The sequence below is a fragment of the Oryzias latipes genome, chromosome 14 (genome assembly GCF_053564925.1).
Source record: "Oryzias latipes strain Hd-rR chromosome 14, Olatipes_Hd-rR_3.1".
In the NCBI taxonomy this organism is placed as follows: domain Eukaryota; kingdom Metazoa; phylum Chordata; class Actinopteri; order Beloniformes; family Adrianichthyidae; genus Oryzias; species Oryzias latipes.
In genome coordinates this window covers 27,725,125-27,750,144 of record NC_136250.1, presented here as the reverse complement: position 1 = coordinate 27,750,144, position 25,020 = coordinate 27,725,125, and the positions used below count along the sequence as shown (strand labels likewise).

Sequence of the window (25,020 nt, the reverse complement as noted above, 5' to 3'; positions counted from 1 at the left end):
GATGACAGAAAGAAATCTGTTACTGCAAAGAATCCCAGCTGTTGCAGGACTTTTCACTCCTTCAAGGCCCAATACGATGAAAATAGCGTTTTTAGCATGTTATGTGGAATTATTCAGATAATGGAGGACAGATATAAGGAACATTAAGCTCAAAATTGCATTTCTTTATTCAACTCCATTCAAATCTCGGTGAATCAGGAGCAAAAGGAAAAAAAATGCAGTTTGAAGTCTGCGAAGTGGGCGAGCCACAAACTCTTTGCTCTGTCCTGGAACAGAGAGAGGAAGGGGAGGCGGGGTTGTTGACTATTGTTTGAAAGTAGAAAAATGTGACGTTTTAAGAACTGAATTAACTTCAAACTTCACATAAGAGGAAGTTAAACAATAACACGTGTTGAAACCAATGACAGTAAATGAGAACTGGACTGAACCACCTCTAACACCTTGCTTTTCAAACAGGAAGTACCCGCTGGTCCCAAAAAGCCGAAATCCCGTAGACTTCTACAGTGAAATAAACCGCTATTTCTCAGTCATTCAATTCAATGTATATAGCCCAATATCACAACACAGTTTTCTCAAAGGGGTTCACACCAGTAATTGTAGAAAACAGAAAAACAGTTATAAAATATATTAGCTGATTTCTAAACTAAACCGACCAGGCTAAGCTAAACTGGGCATCGCTGCCTTTTTCACTCTACTACATTCTATAGATAGATAGATAGATAGATAGATAGATAGATAGATAGATAGATAGATAGATAGATAGATAGATAGATAGATAGATAGATAGATAGATAGATAGATAGATAGATAGATAGATAGATAGATAGATAGATAGATAGATAGATAGATAGATAGATAGATAGATAGATAGATAGATAGATAGATAGATAGATAGATAGATAGATAGATAGATAGATAGATAGATAGATAGATAGATAGATAGATAGATAGATAGATAGATAGATAGATAGATAGATAGATAGATAGATAGATAGATAGATAGATAGATAGATAGATGACTTTATTAATCCCACAATGGGGAAATTTCATTTATCTGTGGCAGCAACACGACATTCAGAAATAATCTAAATAATATAACATCAATATAGGACATCACAAATGACATTTATATTAGATAATTAAAAATATTACTAAAATGATTATGAAAAATTATTATCAAAAATGAGATTCTTATTAAATAAAGAAATAAATATTAAATATTAAATAAATACAGCTGCAAAAGTGTAAAAAAACATAAGGTCTGCAAAACATGTAAACTGTAAAAAAAAAAAAAACATTACAAATGTTTACAAATGCTATCAACCTCTTCGTGCTGATCCTAATTTTATTTTAAGATATATTTGCTGTAGTGCCAGTTATTTAAGCTATAAACTGACCAGTCAGAGGCCTCAATAAAAGTAGGAGGTACAGGTGAGGCCTTCTATCGTGCTCACCCCTGATTGGAAAGAATGGTTGCCGTAGAAATGTAGACGGACCAATCACGGCTTGCTGAGGACGTCTGCTTCCAATATGGCGAAGGATATGTCGTGGAAAAATGTCGACTGAATTGACTAAATTTGGTTGGAACCGGAAGCAAAGCATTTTCTATGGCTGACGTCACACGTCCAGTTAAAATACAAGGTCATTGGTGAAACTAAAGACAGACCAGTGGCGTCTATAATTCCTTGATCGATCCAACATGTTGGCACGTTTCAAGTCCGTTTTTCTCAAGTTTAATTCAGAAAAACGGTCTGCCCAGTTCAAAAGAGTCAATATAGATTTGCAGCTATGCTGGAGCCAGAACCTTCTGTGAAGATGAGGGAAAAACTCATGTGTGTGTTTGAAGTGAAGATCGTGTGTCCGTTTACACCTTCAAACTGTTGGTTAGAACACCTGAATTACATGAATCTGAAACGCTCCCACTGGGACCTGATGTTCAGAAAAACACGATGAAAATCAAAGAATCAAAAAAAAAAAAAAAAAACTTCAACCCTGAACTAAGCTGACTTGCAGAGGTGTTTATTATCAGGTAAGCGCCAGAACCCGAACCACGTATTTGGCAACTCAGCAAAGGTACTAAAAAGTATGATAGATGTGCAGAGAGATGAGTTCTGAGGAAAAAGTCAAGCTGCCCAAACGAGTATTTACCTCAACTGATTTGCACATCATAAATCAAAAACCAAAGATGTATTTTACACTTTAAAAGGAACAAAAAAAAAAAGAACACGGAAAACACGTGTGTGCACAAAAATGTGACATTACACCCTACAACATGCGATAAGGTCCTGTCACTAGATTTCTTACAAATAAAATGGATTTTTAGCAAAAGAGCCATTTCTAAAACAAAATTAATTATTGCCTTCAAATAAAGACAGAATAAATCCTAGTTTTCCCAATGCAATTTCTCTTCTGTTAGACAATAAAACACCATTGAAGAATCTGCAGTGAAAGCACGCTCCAAAGCCTTTTTGCGTCTCATTCTCTTTTCTCTATGTCCCTCTCTAATTCTAATGATTCAATTATATCAAGTGTTTCTAAATTCAAACTTCTGTGGATATTAAGATTCAATGACAAAAAAAAGCCTGCAGGGGTGGGGGTGGGGTCTCTGCAGGGAACAGTTTTCTTCCTTTGAATGTCTAAAAACTAAATATTTTTAAAGAAGACGTCAACTCTCATCAGAATAGACATTTATCCAATGAAATGAGGTCAAATGTTTGTGACTCTCAACTTCTGACCCGTGCTACACCGGAAACTGCCTTGAAGGTAAAAGAGAACTTTTGTGTTTAAATTTAGAAAACACAAATCTGCGAAGAAACGCAAGAGCCTGATCTGACAAATGTAAACGTTTGTTGTTGTATATTCTAGCAGTGTCATGACTTCCTGTTTAGATCTTACCTTGTGCCTGGCTTCCTTAATACATCTCTTTTTTTCCCGTTGTAGAACGTTTTTCAAACATTTTTGACAAGATTTTGCACAAATTCCCAAATTGGGGTTCAATTTTAAGGAACACATTTGCACACTAAAAGGAATGTTTGTTATTATTCACTGTCCTTTATGGTAAATGGAGTCATTCCTGGACTCTTGAGAAATAAGCATGCTACATATCAAACCTGATTTAAATAGCCTTGAATTAACTTCATTTAAATAAATATTTTGTCTGTCAATCATTCCATGTCCTCTCCCTCATCTTTGAGCTTTGGGTCATGACTGAGATGAGCTTCCACCACGGCGTGGGTGTACATCCTGCAAGGCCGTGTCACACAGCCACTACGTGTATTTTGTGCATATTGCACGGTTGACCGATTGTCTTCCGTGAATATACGTGAAAAAAGGGAGAAAAGCCGTGGTCTGTACGTGAACCTTTCACAGCTGTATCAAGAATGAGCCACTTTAAAACGAAAAAGAAGTACGAAAAAACCACGCAAACAACACGTGAATCTATGTATAACATGAACCGTGCGTGAATATTGAGCCGTTTATATGCAATTCAAGTTACACATCGGTGGTACATGCGTGAAAGTCCAATTAGACAAACGTGAAATCGTTGTGGAAAGACACCAATTTGAACGAACGAATGAATGAATAAAGCTTTGTTTATATTTCACTTACCAACTTCTTTAGGTGTACAAACGTGCTTTACACCCTCAAGTTTGCTTAAATAATAGTCAATAAATTATTTGAGAAATCAATAATTATCCGTTCATTATATAAAACCAAGCATTACTCAAACAAAACTTGTCATGAATATTTGACGGCAGAAAGAACTGATATATTTCACACTAGTTGGTTTGAATGCATAAGTATGCATGTGTGAACATTATATTAACATTATATGTATTAAGTTCATGTTGACATGTGAACAGTTCTTGAGCCAATAGGTGTGTTTATAACATCTGAGTGTGTGTGGACAGGCCCCGCCCTTATAGACCTGTAGTACATGTGAACCTCACCGTTATGATTATAACCATCCAGAAACCTGTTGCTTTATGCTACTTCATGGTTTTACCCCCCCCTTTCTATTATCACCCTCCTATCCCCCCCTCTTTAATATCCCTCTCTCTTCTTCCCTCCTTTCCTTTTCCGTCCGGTCCAACACAAAGGATTTTCAAATATGATTAAAATGAATAAAGTTTGGCCTCGATTACAAAAGGGGTTTATTCAGACATACCTCTGGTTTGTCAGAAGATTCATAATCCCTGTTGTTAAAGTAAAACATGTCCAACACAAGAGGCCCTCAGCTCTCATCTGTCTGCCCAGCCGTTGGACAGGACAAGTTAAAAAAAATAAAAAAATAAAAAGAAAGAAAGAAAGCGGAATAAATGAAAATGTGTCAGCAAAGACTCGTTTCCCACGTTGGCGTTTTTTTGAGACTCGAACAACAGCCGTGTGGGCTCAAAGAGAAACAAGGACAAACCCGGACGACAACCTGATTAACGCGGCGGGATGCTGCGGTGCTGCGTTTCAGGAACAATGGCACCAAGAAGAGCGGCGCAAAAACACAGCGGACAGTTGCTTTATTGTTACATCACAGCGCTCTCGCATGCATCATTCTCTTTGGGGTTTTTTCCTTTGAAGAAAAGGTGACCTTTTGTTTTGTTTTTTATGCTTTTATTCCCCATTATGTCAGATACAATAAGAGGATCAACACAGATGAGAGAAAGGCAACTGATTAGTTCACCTGAAGCTTGGAAAATGTTAAGTTTTAAGCTATAAAACTAGAAAAAAAAAGGTTTTAAGCTACTAAAATGTCAGTTATTGCACTTTTAACATGTGGCATTATATTTATGTACTCTATAAATAAAAAGAATAACTTTTGAGAAAAAAAGGAAGTGATTTAAAATCTTTTCCAATATTAGATAAATCAGAATTCATTTCCTTTTAAATGTCACAAAATTTTACCACAAGCTTTTACTATAGATAAGAAAATGTAATTAAACGAAAATAAAGACACGGAATCATTCAGAAATGGAAGAAACAGGCCTGACCTCTTCATATCTGATGAGGAAATGTGACGAGCCTCCAGGAGAGACAGTTAATTAGAAGGTGAATTTGGAATCAGACATTGGAATCGGTGAATGGCAGGTGTGCACAGCAACACAACAGACCAGAAAAAACAAAACAACATCAACAAAAATGGGTGCACAGACTAAGGAACCAGACAGCAAGTTCCTACAAGAACAACTAATAATGCACCAATGGTGTTTGCATGGTGGTAGTGGTATCATGGTTTGTGCTGACCTGGATTAAAAGAAAGAAATATATGCATAAAAACCACAGGTGGTTAACCAAACAATTTTGGGAAAATATCAAGTATCAACAGGTTTAACTGTTAAAAATCAATTATCTTTAACTACAATACATCTAAAGTGAAAACAAGAAATACACTTAAATTAATTGAACTTCTCAAAATTGAAGCTTTTTTTTCAACAGAGCTGGAATAAGTCCCAACAGATGCTTCAGACCAATTACATCTTATTCAAATGAAACGGTAGTCGATGCTATACAAGGGTGTCACACTAAATTTACTGCAACAACCATTTAAGCCCTTTTATTTACACATATTTAGTAGTCTGTTATCAAGCCTGTTAAATGTGTCATATTTGTTTAAATCACTTTTATTTATTTATTTTTTAATTAGAATGCCGACATGCTTTGGTTCTGCAATAACGAGCCCACACAACAACAGTTCTCAAAAAGTGAGTGCTGAAAACAGAACAAAGAAAATGCTACGCTTTTAAAAGGGTATCTAAAAAAAAGGAGATTCAAAAGCTTAAAAAAGGTCTAAGAGTCCTTAAAAATATGACTAAACTGTGCCACAAACCTGTAACACAAACAATGAGGGGGTTTGTTGGAGAACCTAAGAAAGGAACTGTGGGAAAAAGCAGAGGAAGCATCAAAGCAACGTTTTATGAAGCTTAAAAAGAAGAAAAAGCATAGAGAATTTTTCAAAAATGCAAAGAAAAACTTCTAGATCTGCTAAAAACCTTTATAGTCTGAATATTCTGAAAATATGTTAGGAAGAAAACCTTCAAAGAGCAGCAACTTCTTTAAACATTTACATTTTTTTCCCTCTGAATGACTAAGAAAAAGATGAACTCCAAATGTTTAAGTTGTAGAAAAATGACAAAAAGCAATAGAACAAATAGGAATGTCGTAATGGGCAAAATTATTCGATTCCTGATTGGTATAAAAGTACAGAATATAGTAAAAAAAATAAAGTACCAAAAGGACTGATGGGAAAAAAAGGTCTCTATTGTGTGAAATAGCTCTTTAATAATTTTTTTAGAGGTTTGTTATCACAAATTTCCAGCCTCTTTTTGAAACAATCAGTTAATTATAATGCTTACTTTTAAATAACAATTCAATTTTAAATGATTTTAAAATAGTAAATCTTTAAGGTAAAATATTTAAAGAGTGAAAAAAGTTATTTCTTTATTTTTTTCCAAACTCTTCTGGGTAAAAAATTTCAAAAATGATCATTTCTGTGGGATTTTTTTATATTAAAGATGATCTCACATATACAAAGGGTTAAGTTCACTGTATGAAATAAAATATTTGAACAAATCACAAATTTAAAGTCCTTATTTTGGACACAGTCAATTAATTATCATGCTTACTTTTAAACAAAGAGTTGAACGTTTGGGTGATTTCAAATAATATATTGATACGGTCAAAGATTTTTGGTGAGAGAAAAAAATATTTTTAATAATTTTAATAATTTTTAATGAAAAAACAACAACAACAAAAAACACATTTTTTTGTGTTTATTCGAGGCAAAGATAATTTAATATCCACAAAGGGTTTCCATCACTGTAAAAAGGTGATTAGGTGATTCAAATAATAAATCTTTGCTGTAAAATATTTAAAGTGTGAATACAATTCTGGTTTAACATGTGAGAAATTATGGTTTTCTGTGTTTTTCTGTGTCCACAAGGAGTTAATATCACTGTAGAAAACAAAAGGTTTGAACAAAACACACATTTATAGCCTATCTATTGCTACAATTAATTATTATGCTTACGTGTAAATAATAATTGAATGTTTAGGTGACTCTGAATATTAAATCTTTATTTAAAGAGATCCACAAAAAGAGATTTTCATTTCAACTCCTAGGAAGTGGCTCTGGTTGTCACATAAAGAAGGAGCTACAATGAAAAGCCTGACCTACGTTCAGACGTGGAGCGAGTATAAAGGTGAATCTGGACTCAATGACACTGAGAAAACCTCTAAGCAGAACCTGAAAGATCGGGTTGTGTACTTCCAACAATGGCTTTTCCCTCCCACTGTTCGCCTCAGCTGACACCACAAGATCTTTTCCCTTTTTGCTTTTATTTTTGCCCCCCTTTTTCTTCTGATTAATCTTCATTCCTTTGCTGCATTTCATTTGAATAGTTTTTCTGCTGCGGTCTTCGCCGAGGACGACTCCCATCCGGAGAGCGCGGGAGATGATGAGTGTGCCTCGCCTAAGTGGATGCAATCAATTGTGATTAGTGGCTGCTGCTATTTTTTGAGAGGAGCACATCAAAGTTTTATTATTGGGTGTCAGAGTGGGTGAGACGGGGTGGGGCGAGGGTAATTACACTCTTATCACCGCTCTCCCCCCCCCTGCTATAGGTAAAGCCTGGGCTCTGGCGCACTACACCTACATATCAGATCCAGGAGATTTTAGTGCAGCTGTTTAGCCATGGATGGAACTGGAATGACTTTACGTTCTTTTATGCCAACTATTTACATCCAAAACTACCATAAATCCCAGTGCTCTCTGTCTTTTTTAAACATGTAACCTTGTTTTAACCTTTTTCATCAGTTTTTAATGCACACCCAGCAGCCAATCAGAATCGAGAATTCACCCGGACCATGGTATACATAAAAGATATACATCAGTGGTAAATGCCTGAAAAGTCCATCAGACATACATGGAACGGTGGTGGAAAGCCACAAATCTGCGTGTGCATCTTGCAGAAATCACGCTCAGTTGCACAAGATTTACACAAAAATTGTGTATAAACTACAAAAGGGGCCTGGTGTGTTCAAAAGGCTTCATGATGAAGACAAAAGGGGACAGGGGTGTCTGCTTCACGCATAAATATCCAAAAATCAATGTATGTATTGCTTACATTTATCAGCGTGTCCCACTAATGTCTGGTCGTTAACGTAAAAATCACAGTAAAATATCGCAACGTTTTTACGACCGATGTGGTGAGAAAGGACTTCAAAATGAAGATCTCATCCAGATGGCAGCAGCTGCTGATAATCTGTTCATAATAAGTTTCCTGAAAACAGATGACGGTTTGATAAAGCGACACAGCAGCTGGCTGTAGAGTTCTAGTCGAAGAAAGGAGCTCACATATTAAAAAGGTCATTGTTGCCTGGGAACATCATCTGTGTGTACTTTGGTGGCTAATAACGGCGAAAACAATCTGACTGCAGCATTATCCGTTTTCGCACAAGTAAACAGCTGTGGATGAAATTTAGGTGCAAATGACGACCGAAGACTACGACGGCTTAGCTTAAGTCAGCTGTTGCATCATTCAAAAAAGACAGGAAGCAGATTTAACTTTTTTTTTTAATCCTGCAATATTTGGAGCATTTAGCATTTTGTGAATTTTTTAAAAGTTAGATCAACATATTAAATTAAGTTGAATAGGCATAAAAATGTAAGTTGAATAAACATAATTCAATTACGTGTTACCAACTGAAGTGATTCATTTGTTAGATCAACGTATTTCTCATTAGAGTGTATGGGGCATTAATGTAATATACATTTAGAGGAATTCAAGGAACTTTTCTCTCCAATTTGGGTTCTTTTTTTTAACATGGTGTTAAATTAAAAGCCGGAACACAGTTTTGAAAGTATTTTTATGACTTTTTCCCACTGCAGCACACCATCATAATGTTTTAAATTGTTCATTGTCAGCACAATATCTGTGAAAATTGGGAGGAAGTCATTTTAAAGTCCTTTAAATAAACATACAACTCGCTGCAGTTTAATGCGTCAGTTGGTAATGCTGAACAAAAGCTCCTGGATGAGTTGCTTTCTTGAAAAAAACAGGTTTTCTCTGACTTCACAGACGTTTTTGAGCTTCCCCGAAAGGCAAAAAAATGTGATGGAGATGACGAAAGACAAAGACAAGCACTTTTAGAGGTCTGACCATCACCTTTTGTTCAACCCAGAGAGGGGGGGCGGAGGGGAAGGCTGTATAGTGTTGATATTTCAGAGGCTAAGAAGGTCTTGAACTCTAAAGCCGACACACATGAGTTCCAAAGGAGTTCAGAAAAGGTCTTTGAAAAGTTCTCCAGCTGCGGGAGTCACGAGGCGAAGACAAACGCGCCACAAACAAATACCCAGGAGTCATATTTCAACTCCAATAAAAATAAAGTGAATGGAACAGCCAATCCAGTAGGCTGAGAAGTGGTTGATGTGAAGAGGAGCAGAAAAGATGACCCTTAGTCAGCCTCCAGAATCGGAGCACTCCACCCTCCTTCGACAATCTCACAAACATAATCCACCGCTGAGGGTTCAGACTGAGATAGCAGATGTGATATTTTGAAGCTGCCTGGTGGAGGTTATGTCATAATGACGTAGTGCAGCTGTAGGATGCCTGGAAGGGGATCACAGGAGATCAAGGAAGCTGCGTCAAAAAAGAACATGCTGCCCTTGACAGCTGCCGTTGAGGGAGCCGGCTCACAGTGGCTTGGCACAACAGCAGATAAACACTGAGCTCAGATTGGGTGTATGTATGGAGGCATGCTGCAAGCATGGCATCGGAATAAAGGAGAGGGCAGGAAGTGTGAGGGAGGTGCTTCACCTCGCAGGAGGCTATAAAGTGTCCAAGCTTATGAGTGAATGCACAGCGTGTTACTGTTGATGCACATGCAGACTCCACTAAAACATCCTCGACAGCTACGAATGACATCACTGCCTGTACTTTACACACATGTTCAAGAATTATTGCAATGTACATGAATATTACTTTAAAAAGATGTAGAAAAAAAGGATTTATTTAGGAAAATGGGATTTCTATAATTGAAAATTTCTCCAAATTGTTTTAAAGAAATCCCATTTTTACTTTAGAGAAATGAAGTGACTATTTACAATTAGGGCGGGGACAAGGTTAGGATTGAATGCGTTGGGTTCTCCCGGCGCGGCGGGGGGCTGCTCTCCTGGTTGGGCTGGGGCGGCGCTCTCTTTCCCTCCGTGCCTCCCTGCTCTCTGGCTCTGGGGGCCTTGCGGCGGCCCTGCTGGCCCTGGCCTGGGTGGCGGGCTTGGTCGCCCGGGCGGCGGTTGTTCCCTGCCGGTTCCCGTGTGGCGTTGGGGGGATTCCGGCTGCCGCTGCTGCTGCGGTGGGGGTCTTGGGGTGGGGATGGCTGGGCACTCTCCCTCCTTCTTGTCACGTTCCACCATCCATTTTAGAAGAACATAAAACCTCACCTGAGCACTGGTGTTAGCTCACCTTTGCACTAATAGCTTGCATGACTGAATGACTGAAATATTTCACACTAGTTGGTTATCAGGCATAAGTATGCGTGTGAACACTATCTGTTTTGTGTACATGTCGACAGATGGACATTTTTGCAGCTAGCAGGTGTGTTTATAACATTTGAGTGTGTGTGTGGACAGGCCCCGCCCTTTTTGTACTGCATTTGAACCTTACCATAATGATTAACAACCAGTAAACTTGTTGCTGTATGCTGCTTCATGGTCTTATCCCCCTTCCCCTACTATTATCACCCCCTACCCCCCCCTCTCTCTAGCGTCCCTCTCTCTTCTTCCCCTCTTTCCTTTTCCGTCCGGTCCAACACCAAAGATTTTCAGACATGATTGAAATTAATAAAGTTTGGCCTCAATTACAAAAGGGGTTTATTCAGACATACCTTTGGTTTGTCAGAAGATTAATAACCCCTCTTGTTAAAGCAAAATATGTCCAACACAAGAGGCCCTCAGCTCTCGTCTGTCTGCCCAGCTGTTGGACAGGACAAGTTAAAAAAAAAAAAAAAAAAAAAAAAGGATTGAATTATGTGCGGGCAGTGCAGTAATGTGCATTTTGACCAACGGATTACATGCGGCTAAAGTGCATTTCCATCCGTTTTTGTGCTAAATGCGTGCGAATTACATTAGTCCTTGAGAAAATACCAAGGCAGGGGAGGGCAAACTGCGGCCCGCAGACTGGACCCTGCCCGCCTCCATGTTTGGTCCGGCCCACTGAACAATGTCAGAGACCTATGTTTTTTATTTTTTTTAATCTGGCCACACGATCAAGACGTGACATTTTCTTCCCCTCTTCTGCAGTCTGTGCTCCAACCTGAAACCCTCTTCCCTTCCAACGTCGCAGTTCAGAGCGATTATGCTGCTTTTTTTAAACTGCCCTGTTCTGTGTCCTGATTGGCTGGAGACCTTGTCAATCCATCTCCTCAGTCCGTGCCGTGTCTCCTGTATAGAAACGCGGAGCTCTTCAGATAAGAAATCTGAGCTCGATTGGATCTTTGTTTTCATTCTAAGATCCTTGACCTAATTTCTATGAAGGTTTGAGAATTTAAACAAGAGAGAAAATGTTCATGTCTTTGTGAGAAAAGTGTATTTAGTCAGTGAGGAGTTTTACTGCCATAAACGTCTGTAATCAGACTCCGTGGATTTCTGCAATAACGGATATTTTTAGAACGTAACTCCTGCAATAAACGAGGGAACTCTGTACTGGTGAAAAGGTAACGCAGAAATATGCGTAGAAATGAGCTTTTTCATTACTACTGGATGAGAAACAGACACGCAGAGTGTTATTTGGTCATTGCTTTATTTAATAAATAATGTTATTTATTTTATTAAAAAGATCATGAATTAATGAAACTTTATTCATAGCACTTTACAACTCCTTGAAGATACCAAAGGGCTTCAAAATAAAAAAATTGATCTAAAATGGGAACAAAAGTTTTAATCTAAACACTCTAGAATATTCTGTTTTAGAGTATTATTTTCAATCCAAATGTTTTCATCCAGATTCTATGTTTTATCATTCTCACTCCACGCATCTGCTTGTGGTGCGGCCCTTCTATTGAATTTTAGAAGCCAATGTGGCCCAATGCGAGTTAAAATAACCCCCCTGCTGTAAGGTGTCCTCGTCACTCACACCTTGAAAAAAGTCAATTTGTACACGAAGGAAAAGTTGATTTGAAATTAGAGCCCTCTCTTTTCATATATTTAAATAAAGACATTTGTGTTAAGGAAAGGTTTGTGACTTGATAAAAATGCATTTCAACCACATTTTCTTGATTGCACATAGACCGACAGTACCAAACTCTATTTCTTTGTGTGGAGTTGCCAAAATGGATAGTTAATAAAAAGTCAATTACTTCAAAAGTCACGTTTTTTTAGTTCAATTTTGACATTTTTTAAAGTAAAAAAAACACTTTGAATGAAACATCGAGTTTAATTTCCTTTTTTTGACCTCACAGCTTTTATCTGCCTCCTCCTGGAAGAGGTTAAACAGATGCAACAGTGCAAAGATGGAAGCACAACAAAGGACACACGCTAAAATGACTCCCTGTCACTGTTTCATCGAGTGAATTAGACTGAGGTAATGTTCGCAATTGTCATCTGCCCCTTTTATCTTGCTCCCTTGGTTAACCAGCTGAGACAACAAGCAGCGTTGTGTGGCATCGATTGCAGAGCTTCTTGAAGTGATTAAACCAGCACAACCTCATGTTTCTCTGTCAGGATTCATGGCTGTGAAGTGAAAACATTAAAGGTTTGGCCCAATACATGGATTTTATGTCATGATCAGTAAGTAAGCGCATGGAAAGTTTATGGTTTTAATACATTATGAAAAACTTGTTGTATACATCTTAATAATGGGCTTCATGGGGTTGTTGGTCAAAATCCCTGTTGGTTCTAGCTGTGTGGAGTTAAAAACATACGTCAAACTATGGAAACATTCACACTGGCAGGATTTGTAGCAGGGTTTGTTTCCTCAGATAGTTTGCTTTGTTTGGCATGAGTGAGTGTGACGCCACCCATCGAAAAGTCGATTTGCTCGCCACTTTTTCACATTGCTGCCCGTCACAGGAAGAGGCAGACGCTGGATCCAAATGCAGCAGGTTTATTAGCTCAGCCAGAAGTCCATAAAGCTTAATCAGGGTAAGGCAGGCAGGAGTCGATAACAGGCATAAGTTCATCAGAAGAGAGACGGGGTGATCAGAGTTCAGCTGAAGGTCGGGGCAGGTAAACAGTCAGACACAGGGTCAAAAGACATAAGATCAGGTCCAAATACAACACTCGGTAATGAAGGCAGAGTGGCCCAAACAATACTTTGCACTAAGCTCAGCTCAGTGCAGAGCTTAAGTATGCTGTGGTGGATTGAGTGAATGAGAGTCAGCTGTGTTGCATCCAGTAAATGTGCGCTGGGTGTTGCTGGGAGTTGTAGTGTTGCTAAAACTCTGGAGATGGCTCCCGCCAGTGACCAGAGGGTCAGTAAGCTGTCCGAGTTGGTCCGAGTCAACATTTCTATGGCAACCACTCTCGCCAATCAGGGGTTGAGCTTTTTGGAAGCTACCAATTCAAAGCGGGCTACATGAAATCTGTCAATCAAATGTTTTGAACCTTGGACGTGGGGATCAGTAGACCCAACCTGCTTATATTGAGGCATCCGATTGGCCAGTTTTTAACTTGAATAACCTGCAATACAGAACAACATAGCAAAAATGGCTTTTCTGACAAATATAATGACTTAGGCTGCATTCAGACTGGACACATTTGGTTTACTTAAAGTGAACCTGAGTTTGTTTCTCCCTATAAACCGGAACACACTATCAGTCTGAATACACACAAGCAGACTCTGGCCCGGGACCAAGAACAGCTCTCTGACCCATCTTTCGTTGTGGTCGCAATTCATTTCCAATTTAACTGAGCTTCAGTTCGCTCTCAGTTTCCTCGGTCTGAATAGGCTCCGTGCTCTGAATGGAACAACTGGACCAAAACGGCCACCATGGTTGGTAAACAGAGAGCCATGGAAAAACGTGGTGCAACGACGAGACAAGGCAACTCATTTAAATGTGGTTGGATGAATGCAGGCTCATCAAAACAACTATTAATGGTATATTTATTGTTTCTCATATGCTTTTCCGGATAATATATGTCACAAACACTTATCAGCGTAGCTTTTTTGCCATCTCCTCAGTAACCGCCTTGCAGCTAAAGTAGCAGGTAAAAAAATGTTGTACCTGATTTTGGTACAGATGTTCAAAACTGGTGAATGAAATATTAAGTTTGAATAGGTGAAATACCCCAACAAAGACTACAAAGACTTCCATTATTTCTGCCTGTATTTGCAGATTGTAATTCTAACTCCTGGCTAAAAACTGAAGAGATCTTTGGTCGTGTGGTTTTGTTTACTGGCTTTGGCTCCAATCAGAAATGTCCGGTTGAAAGGCAGTCTTACCACAGACTAAACACAAGGTTCAGAACTCGATGCGGTCTGAATTAAGCGGACTCAATCCAGACCAACAGACTTTTCCGGTCTGAATTTAAAGAAGTCTAAAATAGTAGATGGTAAACGGCGTATACTTCTATGGCGCAAAGCACTTAACAGTCACAGTTCCCTTCCCACATTCACACAATGATGGTGACTCCACCGCCGTACACTGGCACCAACTTATTACCACCAGGAACAATGTGGGATTCAGAGCCTTGCCCAAGGACACATCGGCACAAGGCCTGACAGGATAGGAACCGTACCTGGAATCTTTCGATCAGAGGTCGACTGCTGTACCTCTTCACTACAGCCGCCTTATGGGGTTTTGGCTTCTTGGAGCACTTCCATTGTTCAAGAAGAAGGATTACACTGCAGCATTTTCTTTTTTTTTGTTTTCCATTTTTACACAAACCAACAACAGTTATTGTTAACATAAATCCTGAATGAGCGATCAATACTAATTCGATGTACTTTGTAGATTGTTGTCACTAAACTGAGTTTTTATAATTAAATAAGAGAAAATTTGTGTATTTTTTCTCTCTCTCTCTGTAATAAACATGTTGTATGTTGGCATAACCTCACCGAAATCCACTTTTCAAAAACTAATAACACAAAACAAGAGAGCACAGGACCAAAGAATCAGCCTCAGTTTATAGAAATTAAAGAAGAATTGGTTTGTTAATATGTTAAAAAAAACAGATTTACTGAAACTCTGCATTTTATGTCTGAATACATTATAACACTTATTATAAACACGGTGAAATCTTTGCATTAAATATAAACATTCAAACTGTCCCATCATGCTCTGAGAACAGAAATGGCATTCCAAAGGACCCCAATATTTTGGAGATAATCCAAATAAACCCCTTCTTGTAAAATGCATTTCAGTGAAGCTGCGCACACAAATAACTTGGATGAACTAGTAGAAATGCTGAAAGCCATAGAAACAATACGTGAAAATAAATATTTCATAAGAAAGCATATATTTTTTTCCTGCACAAAAAGCCTTTGCATATAAATGATTAAAACATTATCTTATTTTTTTTTACATATTTCCTGAGGTTTATAGCATGTTACGGAGAGGTAAACACTTTGCACATGGGGGTCGGAAAATTTTAATTGAGGAGAGTTGAATCTAGCAAGAGAGAAGAAAGAACAAAAACATGTCCGGCTAAATCCGGCTAATTAGAGCTGTGACACAATAATTGGGCAGGATAACAATGCACACACACACAAAGCAGGTCATTAAATGTTAAAAGATACCAGATCTTTTTATTAAAGGCAACATGCTGAAAGCTAAATATGTTTGGTGGACTGTAATACTTTATTAATCCAACTAAAAATGTGGCTTAATCTGGATGTGGTGTTCTTAAAAAAATCCCTTTGAATGGAAAAATGTAATATAGAAAAAAATACATTATTGGCTAATTGCTAATTTAGCTAATGAAATGAGAAGTCAACATATCTGAACAGTTCTAAATGAAGCGCAACGCTAGCTGAGCTGGACAAAGTATAGACCTAAGTGGAGCTAAAAAAGCTGAACACTGCTGAAAAAAGGCCAACATGAATATGTTTTAAAATAAATGCAATATTTTAAAAACCTGATGAAAATGTTTTCTGATGACGGAGGACATCTAGAAAAATAATGTTAAGCTTAAACTGGAATTTCGGAGCATTTCTTTATTCAAATTGCTCTGAATCAGGAGCAGACGAAAAAAATTAAGTCTGAAAAACAGCTTATTTGTCATCTAGAACATATGTTGGGCAAGGCACAATCTCACTGCTCCGAGGTCTCAGCATCCCCGAAGGGAAGAGGGGATGGGGTTGCCCTATGACACCTGTCCTGCCCAAAACCTCAAAGCAAATTTCTACTAAACTACTATGACTCTGCAGAAATCATGTCCTGATTTTTATTGATTTTGGCTAAAACAGCATAATGAGCATTAATGGAAATGCTTTAACAATAGATCATGAGTTGACTTAGAATGACTTATGGTCGAAGGAAAAAGTAATTAAAGCGTAAAAGGCAGACAAAAATCTCCTAAACAAAGCTATAGATAAGCGATGTGACATGGGCCTACTAAAAGAAACAGAGTTATAAAGTAAAGTAGCTCACCAATATCAATATTATATATAATAACTAAATACTATGAAAAAAAGTCTGAATTTCTATCCAAATTTACATACAAAAAGTGTAATTTTTCTTTGTTTTTTTTCAGTTTCAAGGTGATGAATCCTGGATTTAATAGCAAATTGCCAATTAGTGACACACGGCATGAAGGGGTTAAGTTTAAATTGAAAAAAACCTAATAGAAGGTTGACCTGTTTTTAATTATTGGCATTTTTGTTGTTTTTATAAGGTTTGGAAGAAAGTAACTAAGTCAAAACAAATTTGAATGTATCTTAGCTGTCAAAAATCTCAATGTTTTTTGTGTTTTCTTAATTTTTATCCTCTTTTAATTTGAGAGTTCATAATCTCAAAGGGAAGGACTGTTTCATAAGAAATGTCATCCTGTATATTATTTTAGTAGCTTATAGAATCCAAAAATATATCTATTTATATAAATAAACTTCTTACAAGATACTAATATTTGGATTTAATAAAACAAACTCGTTTGTTATGAAAAAAAAGAAAGTCTTTGTCAGAGAGTCAAAGTCTTTTCTGAGTTGTGCAGATCAAAACTTCCTTCTTATGCTCTGCTTCTTCACAGAAATTTCATTTCGTCCTGCCAAGCTGTTATTCTGTATTCTTTCTGACAGAAAAACAGCTCCAACTGTGGAATAATTGATCAAATATCTGTTGGATTTAATGACTGCAAGCAAAACGAACCAACCCAATTTAATCAAGCAAACGCATCCTTGACATTGACTTCCATGTCATCTAAAACATCAAAATCTTCAATCCAATATCAATTACTTTAAGATACAACAGAGATCGATCTCTTTGCACCACAGTCCTCTGCAGTCTGTTAAAACCAGGGGAGGGATATACCATCATGCAAAGGTAGGCGATTGCCCAACACTTTAGGGGCCCCAAGCTCACATTTAAAAAAATGTCTAAAAGCAATTCCCCCACACAAAAATACGGAGCCCCTAAAGGGCCATTGATGAAAAAAAAAAAACTGGAGGAAAAAAAATTTTTTTTGAAGTAAAAAAAAAAATTTTTCCTCCATTTTTTTTCCTATCAATGGCCCTTTAGGGGCTCCGTACAAAAAAAACAAACAAACAAAAGAATATCCCTGAAATGGCATAAGACTGCTCCTGTGAATGTGTTTGGTCCACTCTCCGTCCCTATGTAGCCATGGACTATTCCGTAAACATCTGAGCAAAAAAAGAGACTCTTCAGAGAGATTCTTGCTGTCCGGATTCCCGACCTAACCCCTAACTACTAAAAAACTATATAGTGTGGGACAGTCTAGTGTCCTGGATTTTAAAAGCAATTTGGACACCATACTCACTACTTTCATTTTAATTTTTTGTAAATGGCGAATATGACAGATAATATGACGTATGATATGAGTGTTTTGCAACAATCGTTTATGGATCCACTGAATCAAATGAAGTCACAATAAAGACAGAGAAAGTCAAGAATAAAAAAGTGACAGAAGAGAAAAGGAAAGGCACAGAGAGGAGCCGAGAAAAAACAACTGCAAATCTACAAAATGGTAGATTTTATACCTTAACACAATAATTTATTTTTTATTTTAAGATTTTTGAGACGTTAAACTAAATTTTGATCTGTGCATTTTGTAATTTCAACATCATCTTTACTTCAACATAGGCCAAAACCTTGATATTTTTATATTGTTTGGTTTTTTACACTTTACTTGGCAGAGTTTTCTATGATTAGCTTCTTAAAAAAGGAAACTGTATTAAGCATGTCAAGTAAAATAACCTGGCTAATTCAATGTTTTCATCTGTAAGTTTGAGGAATCTGCATTTCTCTGGTCTCTGACAGATTTGAGAAACAGCTTTTCTTCTCTGGGTATTACTTTGAGCTCACACAAATACTTCCTCCCCAGAGCTGCTGGGAAAAATTGGACAAATGCATTAGCAAACACGCTAACAAGCTGTCAACACGCATTTAAGATGTTCCCGCGTAAGATGGCGTTGAAATTTACATTTAATTTGATTTAAAAAAAAAAAAAGGCTAAAGGGAGCGAGCAAAGATAAATAAAGTGTATTAATAGTCCAGCGGAATAAATGAATAATCCAGTGTCTTTAGCAGGTAAATATATCTCTCAGACGTTAGACAGGAACATTTCCTCATGCACGATATGTTCCTGCGTAAACAAAAAAATCACTTTTTTTTCCGTTTGACATTTCTGTGGGATAAACTATGTCCTTATGTGATTGGTAAATGTGAAGGAACATAGGAAGCAGTTGAGATGGTAGAAGGCAGCGGAATAAGGAGAGCTCCTCTATTATTTAAACAGAAACCAACAAAAGATTCAGATGAGGCCGAAATTCAGGAGAACCCGCAGAAAACCAGCGCAGGAAAAGTCAAGCAGGCGGGAATAAGAAGAAGAGAGGAAAACGCACCGATGGGATCTCCACAGGACGGTAGACCAGAAGAAGAAAAGAAAAAACTAACAGGAAGTCAAGTTTTTAGAATAAAATTGGGATAAAAAATGCTTTAGAGAAAACTCAGCATGACAAAGATCAGCAGCAAGGAAAAAAAAAAAGAAAAAGCCTACTTTTCTTAGTTTTTATGTTGAGGAAATTAGCTGAACAGAAAGAAATTTGCGCAATTTCCTAGTCAATAGAAAAACGCAGCTCCTGGTGTTTTTCTACTTACGTCTCATGTCTCTGAAGTAGATGGTCTGTCTGTTGGGGTTCAGCAGTTGGATCACAGAGTCGTCGTTGTTCTTCACTCGACAGCTGATGATGGCCGTGTCCCCCTCCACCACAGACACATTATCTGTCACCAGGTTTTGGCTCACAACTGGATCGGGAAAAAAAGACAAAAAAAAACAAAAACCAGAAATGTCAATTATTATTGTTATGTCTCTGAAAAAATGGGAGAAATTTCATGTTGGATTTTTTCTAACATTGATGACGAAATCAACAGGATGTTATGGGATGTTCAAATAATGAGGAAATAATGAAGCACATATTTCCCATGACTTACTGCCTACAGGAGTCTTATCAGAGCTACAACTGTTGTCATAATTCTTTCAAATTGCACTTTTTTTTAGCACAAAAATAATACAGGTTTGTTCTTTAAAACTGGCTTATGAACACTTTTATGAGGAAGAACACCTGATTTATTGTGCTCCATGAACACTAAAGACCTTTTTTTTCCTCCAATTCTACTGTTTCAGAAAATGACTTCAGTGTAATGTAATATTTAATGACTGGGAACATAATCAGAAGCAGATGGTGGGCCAAACAAGCTTTAAGTGTGTCCATGGGAATAAACACAAATTGGTTACGGCCACCAGCCGCTCATCGACTGATGCTCAGATCCCCGCACTTCCTTGTTCCACAAACAAAGTCTCGGCCTGAAGAATGAGAAATGGATTCTTTCCAGCTCTATGACTTTTTGATTTGAAAAACTACAGCAATAACATCTCAGTCTTTGCTTTAGGGGAACATGTATTGGTTGGGGCTGATGGTAAGCCTTCGGTGGTTCATTTTCAATGATCACAACAACAAAAAAACCACAACAGGCATCCTGCCAGTAGGGGCCTCTGGTAATGTGGGTCCCCAACACAATTTTGTGTTAGATTCAGAGATGTGGGATGTCTTTGGCTGTATGAACCCATCAGCAGGAAGGGACTAAAAGCATGAACAAACATAAAAATGTAGGGAATAGTTGAACTAACCTTGAAATGTTATCTCTGCTATCCCGCCATTACAGAGGAAAAACACCAAACCACCAAATTAGAAAAGGAAAATACTTGCAGATTTGCACACGCTGGGGGTGAAACTGTTCCTCTGAGCAGAATGTCAACATTTAGAAACAACACACTCAGCAATGACTGCCTCATAAATTATTAACTTACACAGTAACCAATAAAGATCTTTTTTCCCCAACTGTTCTATCAGTATGTTCACGGTACAGATACAACATGCAAGTTCATAGTTTGGATAATAAACCTGTTTGTTATTAACGTAAATATATTCAAGAATAAGTAAAAAACAAAAACAAATATACACACAAACTTCTGATTCAGCGCAAACTGAGCACCAGCTCATTGCCATAGTGATGCAAAACTCCATAACAGACTGTAACAATGCCACGGGATTTTACTACGTAATTGCACCGGCAACAGTTAGGATGAGCATCGCAGCAGTTTAGTTGGCAGATTTGACAAGGACGGTGATAAAGCAACGACCGGAGAGCCGCTAATCGAGGAGATCCAGACACACACAATGTGTTCGCACAACGCCATAACACTTTGATCTTTGATTTCCACAGCAACTTTCCTCAGCTTTGATCCTAAATCCACATTTTTCCTCTCTGTTAAGCATCACATTACACAAATGACAGGCCAGCAACTGCGTGATCTGTGGCTGTCACGCAACAACCAAACACTGCCAAGTAGTTCTGATCATGTGATCTGAAATCGGGTCCAACCTTGAAGTTTCCGTCTCAGATGTTGGATCCTAATCAAGGATCAGATTTTTATTTTCTTCTCATTATTATATTAAGCAGTATACATGTCAAGCTTATTGTTACAGATAAATAATCTACTAGAAGTCTTCACATCATAAGCAGAAAACGGCACACAAAAACAGTTCAGGTTCCAAGATATACCCAGATTCTGAATTCTCGGCTCAACGTGGAGGAAAAACTTCTGGTTACGTCTGTAAAAAGCAGGTTTCTTTATCTTTGAGGTTAAAGACTTTTCCTCCATTCCGTTCCCTATTTTCTCCCCAAAAAAAACTTTCCATAGACACTTATTTTTGAAATCGTTTTTGTGAGCTTGGGGCTTTTAATGTAGCGATCCTAGTTGCCAGTTTAGGAAGGTAGCTGATGTTTTTAAGACATTTAGGTACACAAGAGTAAGTCATAGGCCAGTGGTGTCAGAATCCAGGCCTCGAGGGGCTGGTGTCCAACGTTTTTGCAGCAGATACGGCAGGATTCCTGGAAAACCAGCAGGAGACCGGCCCCTCGAAGCCTGGAGTTTGACACCCTAGTCAGAGATGGATGTAGTGGACAGAATCTGGTAATTTTTCAAAATAAACTTCCTTCAGAATCCGAAAACAAACACAATAGAAACAATCTAAGTTAAGTGATTTTTTTCTTTTTTGTCTGTGGGTAAGGTACAAAGTGACCCAGGAACTGGTACGGCTACCGTTCCATGGCTCAGGGGACCACCGGCTTAAACCAACTACCTGATGATCCAAACACAGAAGGTCAGACCTGGCAATTTCAAGCCGGATGTTCTGCAATCTGACATTAGTACTGCATGAACAATCCTGGTTAATGAAGGTAAATAGATGGGTCTGAGGGCCAACCCGGCCTCTGCTGTTTAAACACCGCAGTTGATTAGCTTGAAAATGATCTGATAAAGGATCAGCAGCAGTGGCACCGCACCTCATCAACATAGCAGCCATTGTAAATAAATAACCCCATATGCAGCAAAAAGTGTCACAAAACAGCTAGAAGAAATATATCTTAAATTTTGAACAAGCCTTGGGTTTAGTCTTCAAACATCTTCATTAGGATGAAGAAGAGAAAGAAAGGTGTTTTAAACACTGTGAGGTTTGCAAACTTGAATCCTAGTAATATACAACCAAATCTGGACATTCTTTGAGGCCAAAAAAGGCCACGTTGGGGTGAGCTCCAGGAAGTCGGGGGCTAAAAGAATGCAAGAAAACAAAACCTTCTAATTTGCATGCCCTGGTTGTGAAACACCTCTAAATATTGCTGCCATTTAAGAGACAAGAAGGATGAGGTGGGAAGAGAGAAATTGCATTTTGCGATGCTGACAGATAAGGATGAACAGCTTACAAATGAGATTCGGATCAGCATCCCTCGGTGGCCTGAACATGGCCCAAAATAAATGAAGCTCCCTGCCTTGATATTTAACACTAACTGTTGCTTCTCAGAGATGTGCGGCGGAGGGCGGTGGTGCTTATGATAATGCGCTAACTAAACAACGTGTATTTGAAGGCACCACCAGAAAGTTATGTGGCAGCAATGGCGTCCCGCTATAAGCTGGGCTTCAGGCTGCCAGAAGGAGTAGGAAGAACTTCAGACCTTGTTCCTGTATTGTGAAATAAGCATGTCTGACTAGCTGGAAGTCGGTACGAGGAAGTGGAAAAGCATGTCCATCTGCTGACAAGCACCCCTCTGCTTATAAAGTGCAGGTGAACACAATCTCACAATGTTTTCAAATGTTAAAAAATTTTGACTTATTTTTGGGGTTATTGTTTTACAGTGCAGTCACATCAGGCAGCTCTTTGTATTTGAAACAATTTTAAAGAACACAAAATAATCTTCAAAAGACAAAACTAATTTTAGAACGACCTGGTCATGAAAAAACACAACACACAAGAATGCAGATCCACTTTTGTCAAAGCCGTATTAGACAACAACTTGTTAAAGAGGCAAGTGTGCCTGAACATGAAGTTCACCAGCTAATGCACAGGAGTTAAGGACTAATGATCCACTTTAAAAAAAAAGAAAAGTCTTGTATAGAAGCTTTTAGTGAAAATGGTTTATTTCCAGTCCTCCTTAACAGCATGGTAACAGAAAGATAAACTTTCTCTAACTGAAATGGACATTATGGTAATAGCCCATTAGAGATGGTGGGAGTAATGCATAATTGTTAGTCTAGGATGCACTTATTGCACTTTCTTCAAATGTCTAAATCCATCACTTAATTTGCCTTTCCGACTGGAGATGAGCTTAAGTGCATTCCCACACAAACAAAGAGAACCACACATCCGTGTTTCCTGTCAGACGCAGAAACTGATGGTACGAAATCAGAATCATCCGGAGTTTGGGGTTCAATTCTCAATCTGTCAGTTACGGTTTACCAGCAATGCATTTATTTATTATTTATTAGAAGACAGGGTCTGATGTGACCACCATCCTCCTGGTGTGTGCGTGTGCGTTAAGGGCGTGCAGGTCAAATTGGTGAAGTAGAGGCAAAATGGACGCCTACGTCCTCCACCGCCGGCATCCGATCACCCGAACGCTCTCTCCAAAGGGCCCTGCGTGTGTGAAATGTGTGCCATGGTGATCGATCTGTAGTTTATCTGCTGAAAAGCGGCGTGATTGAAATGGACGGTTACCTTCAGCAATGATCCCAACGTGTCTAAAGCAATTAATACTTTTTAACCCTTATTTTCCTTTTCCGGTGACCAAACGTGTAACAGCAGTAAAAGCCAAAGTCTATTAGCTTGATGCTAACATATAATGGGATTTCCCATAGGACGGCTAATGTTAACGCTTGTTCAACCTAAACATACATTCCTTACTAAATGAACAGCTTTATAGACCCACAGGCATGAAAAAGGGGAATTCGTGTAAATTCAAAATTAAATCAAATCGATTCTGGAAATTACTGGTGATACCCAGCCTTAGAATGAACTATGTTAAATACGTGTAAACTGCGAAATTCTCAACAGACAAAACATTTTTAACAGTTAAAAATTGAATTCACGTAGAGACCAAAATCCTCGACGCACATCTGCGCAGTGACAAATGACAAACACAAGAAAACACTCATGAATTAGGTTTATCACACACGTACCGTGTAAGACGGAAATCTAATATGTTGAAACTGTGCAAAATGGATGTAATGACCGCGTGACACGGCCTTGACAATTCTATGTGTTTTACCAAAAAAACAAGTATTTTCCTTAACTAAATACAAAAATTCTGTGTTATAGTTAGGATTATCTATTACTTTATGACCAAGAGTACTCAAAAAAGTGGTCCAAAATGGAAATATGTGAGTTTTTCCCTAAACTTCGTACAACTTTATACGACAAATATCAAACGTTCTCATCTCTGCCCTGGAAGTGTCTGCAGCCTCTCTGGGGAGGCCTGCCTCCCACTTTCAAAACCTCTTTCATTGAAGTTGCTGCTGAGGCTGTTTTTCATAGTCTGATGCTGCAATTAAGACTTAGCAGGACTTCAGAGTTTATGAGGAGTTTAGAGTGTATCAAAGTGACCCCCACCTCTATCAAATCCGCTGACCATTTTAAAAATAATTAAGCAACATGTGAAACTAAACCAACAGCACAGATATAGCTGCATTTGAGTAGATACAGTGGGAGGGAGAAGAGTTATTATGCGGGATTATTGAGGAAATGAAGGGGGGTCAAACTGGATGTCCGTTCATCATTCTCCCCCACACTGAACTCCACTTTCGAATTGAGAAACTACAATAACACTCAGAGTCTTAAATCTCGCCAGCTCAGCATTTCCAGCTCAGTGAAATAAGTCCTTCGGACCATAATTCTGGGCTCAGAGGAGGCTGTAGTCTGAAAGTGGATATGGATTGATGAAAGGTCCAGATCATCCTGACATGAACGGGAAAATCCAAAACATCAATCTGTAAAGCTATAGGGGTCAAGGGTCGGTAACTGATTC

The 25,020-nt window shown here is 38.3% G+C and overlaps 1 protein-coding gene across 5 annotated transcripts in view; it reads right to left on the bottom strand.

The window, feature by feature from the left end:
• cadm1a (cell adhesion molecule 1a) overlaps positions 1 to 25,020 on the bottom strand; it is a 501,435-nt gene that overhangs the window by 119,831 nt on the left and 356,584 nt on the right. For all 5 annotated transcript variants that reach the window (XM_023962566.2, XM_023962565.2, XM_023962567.2 and 2 more), the window contains one exon: positions 19,261 to 19,407. In XM_023962566.2, coding sequence (XP_023818334.1) covers positions 19,261 to 19,407 — 147 coding nt within the window. The remainder of the gene's footprint in view (positions 1 to 19,260; positions 19,408 to 25,020) is intronic.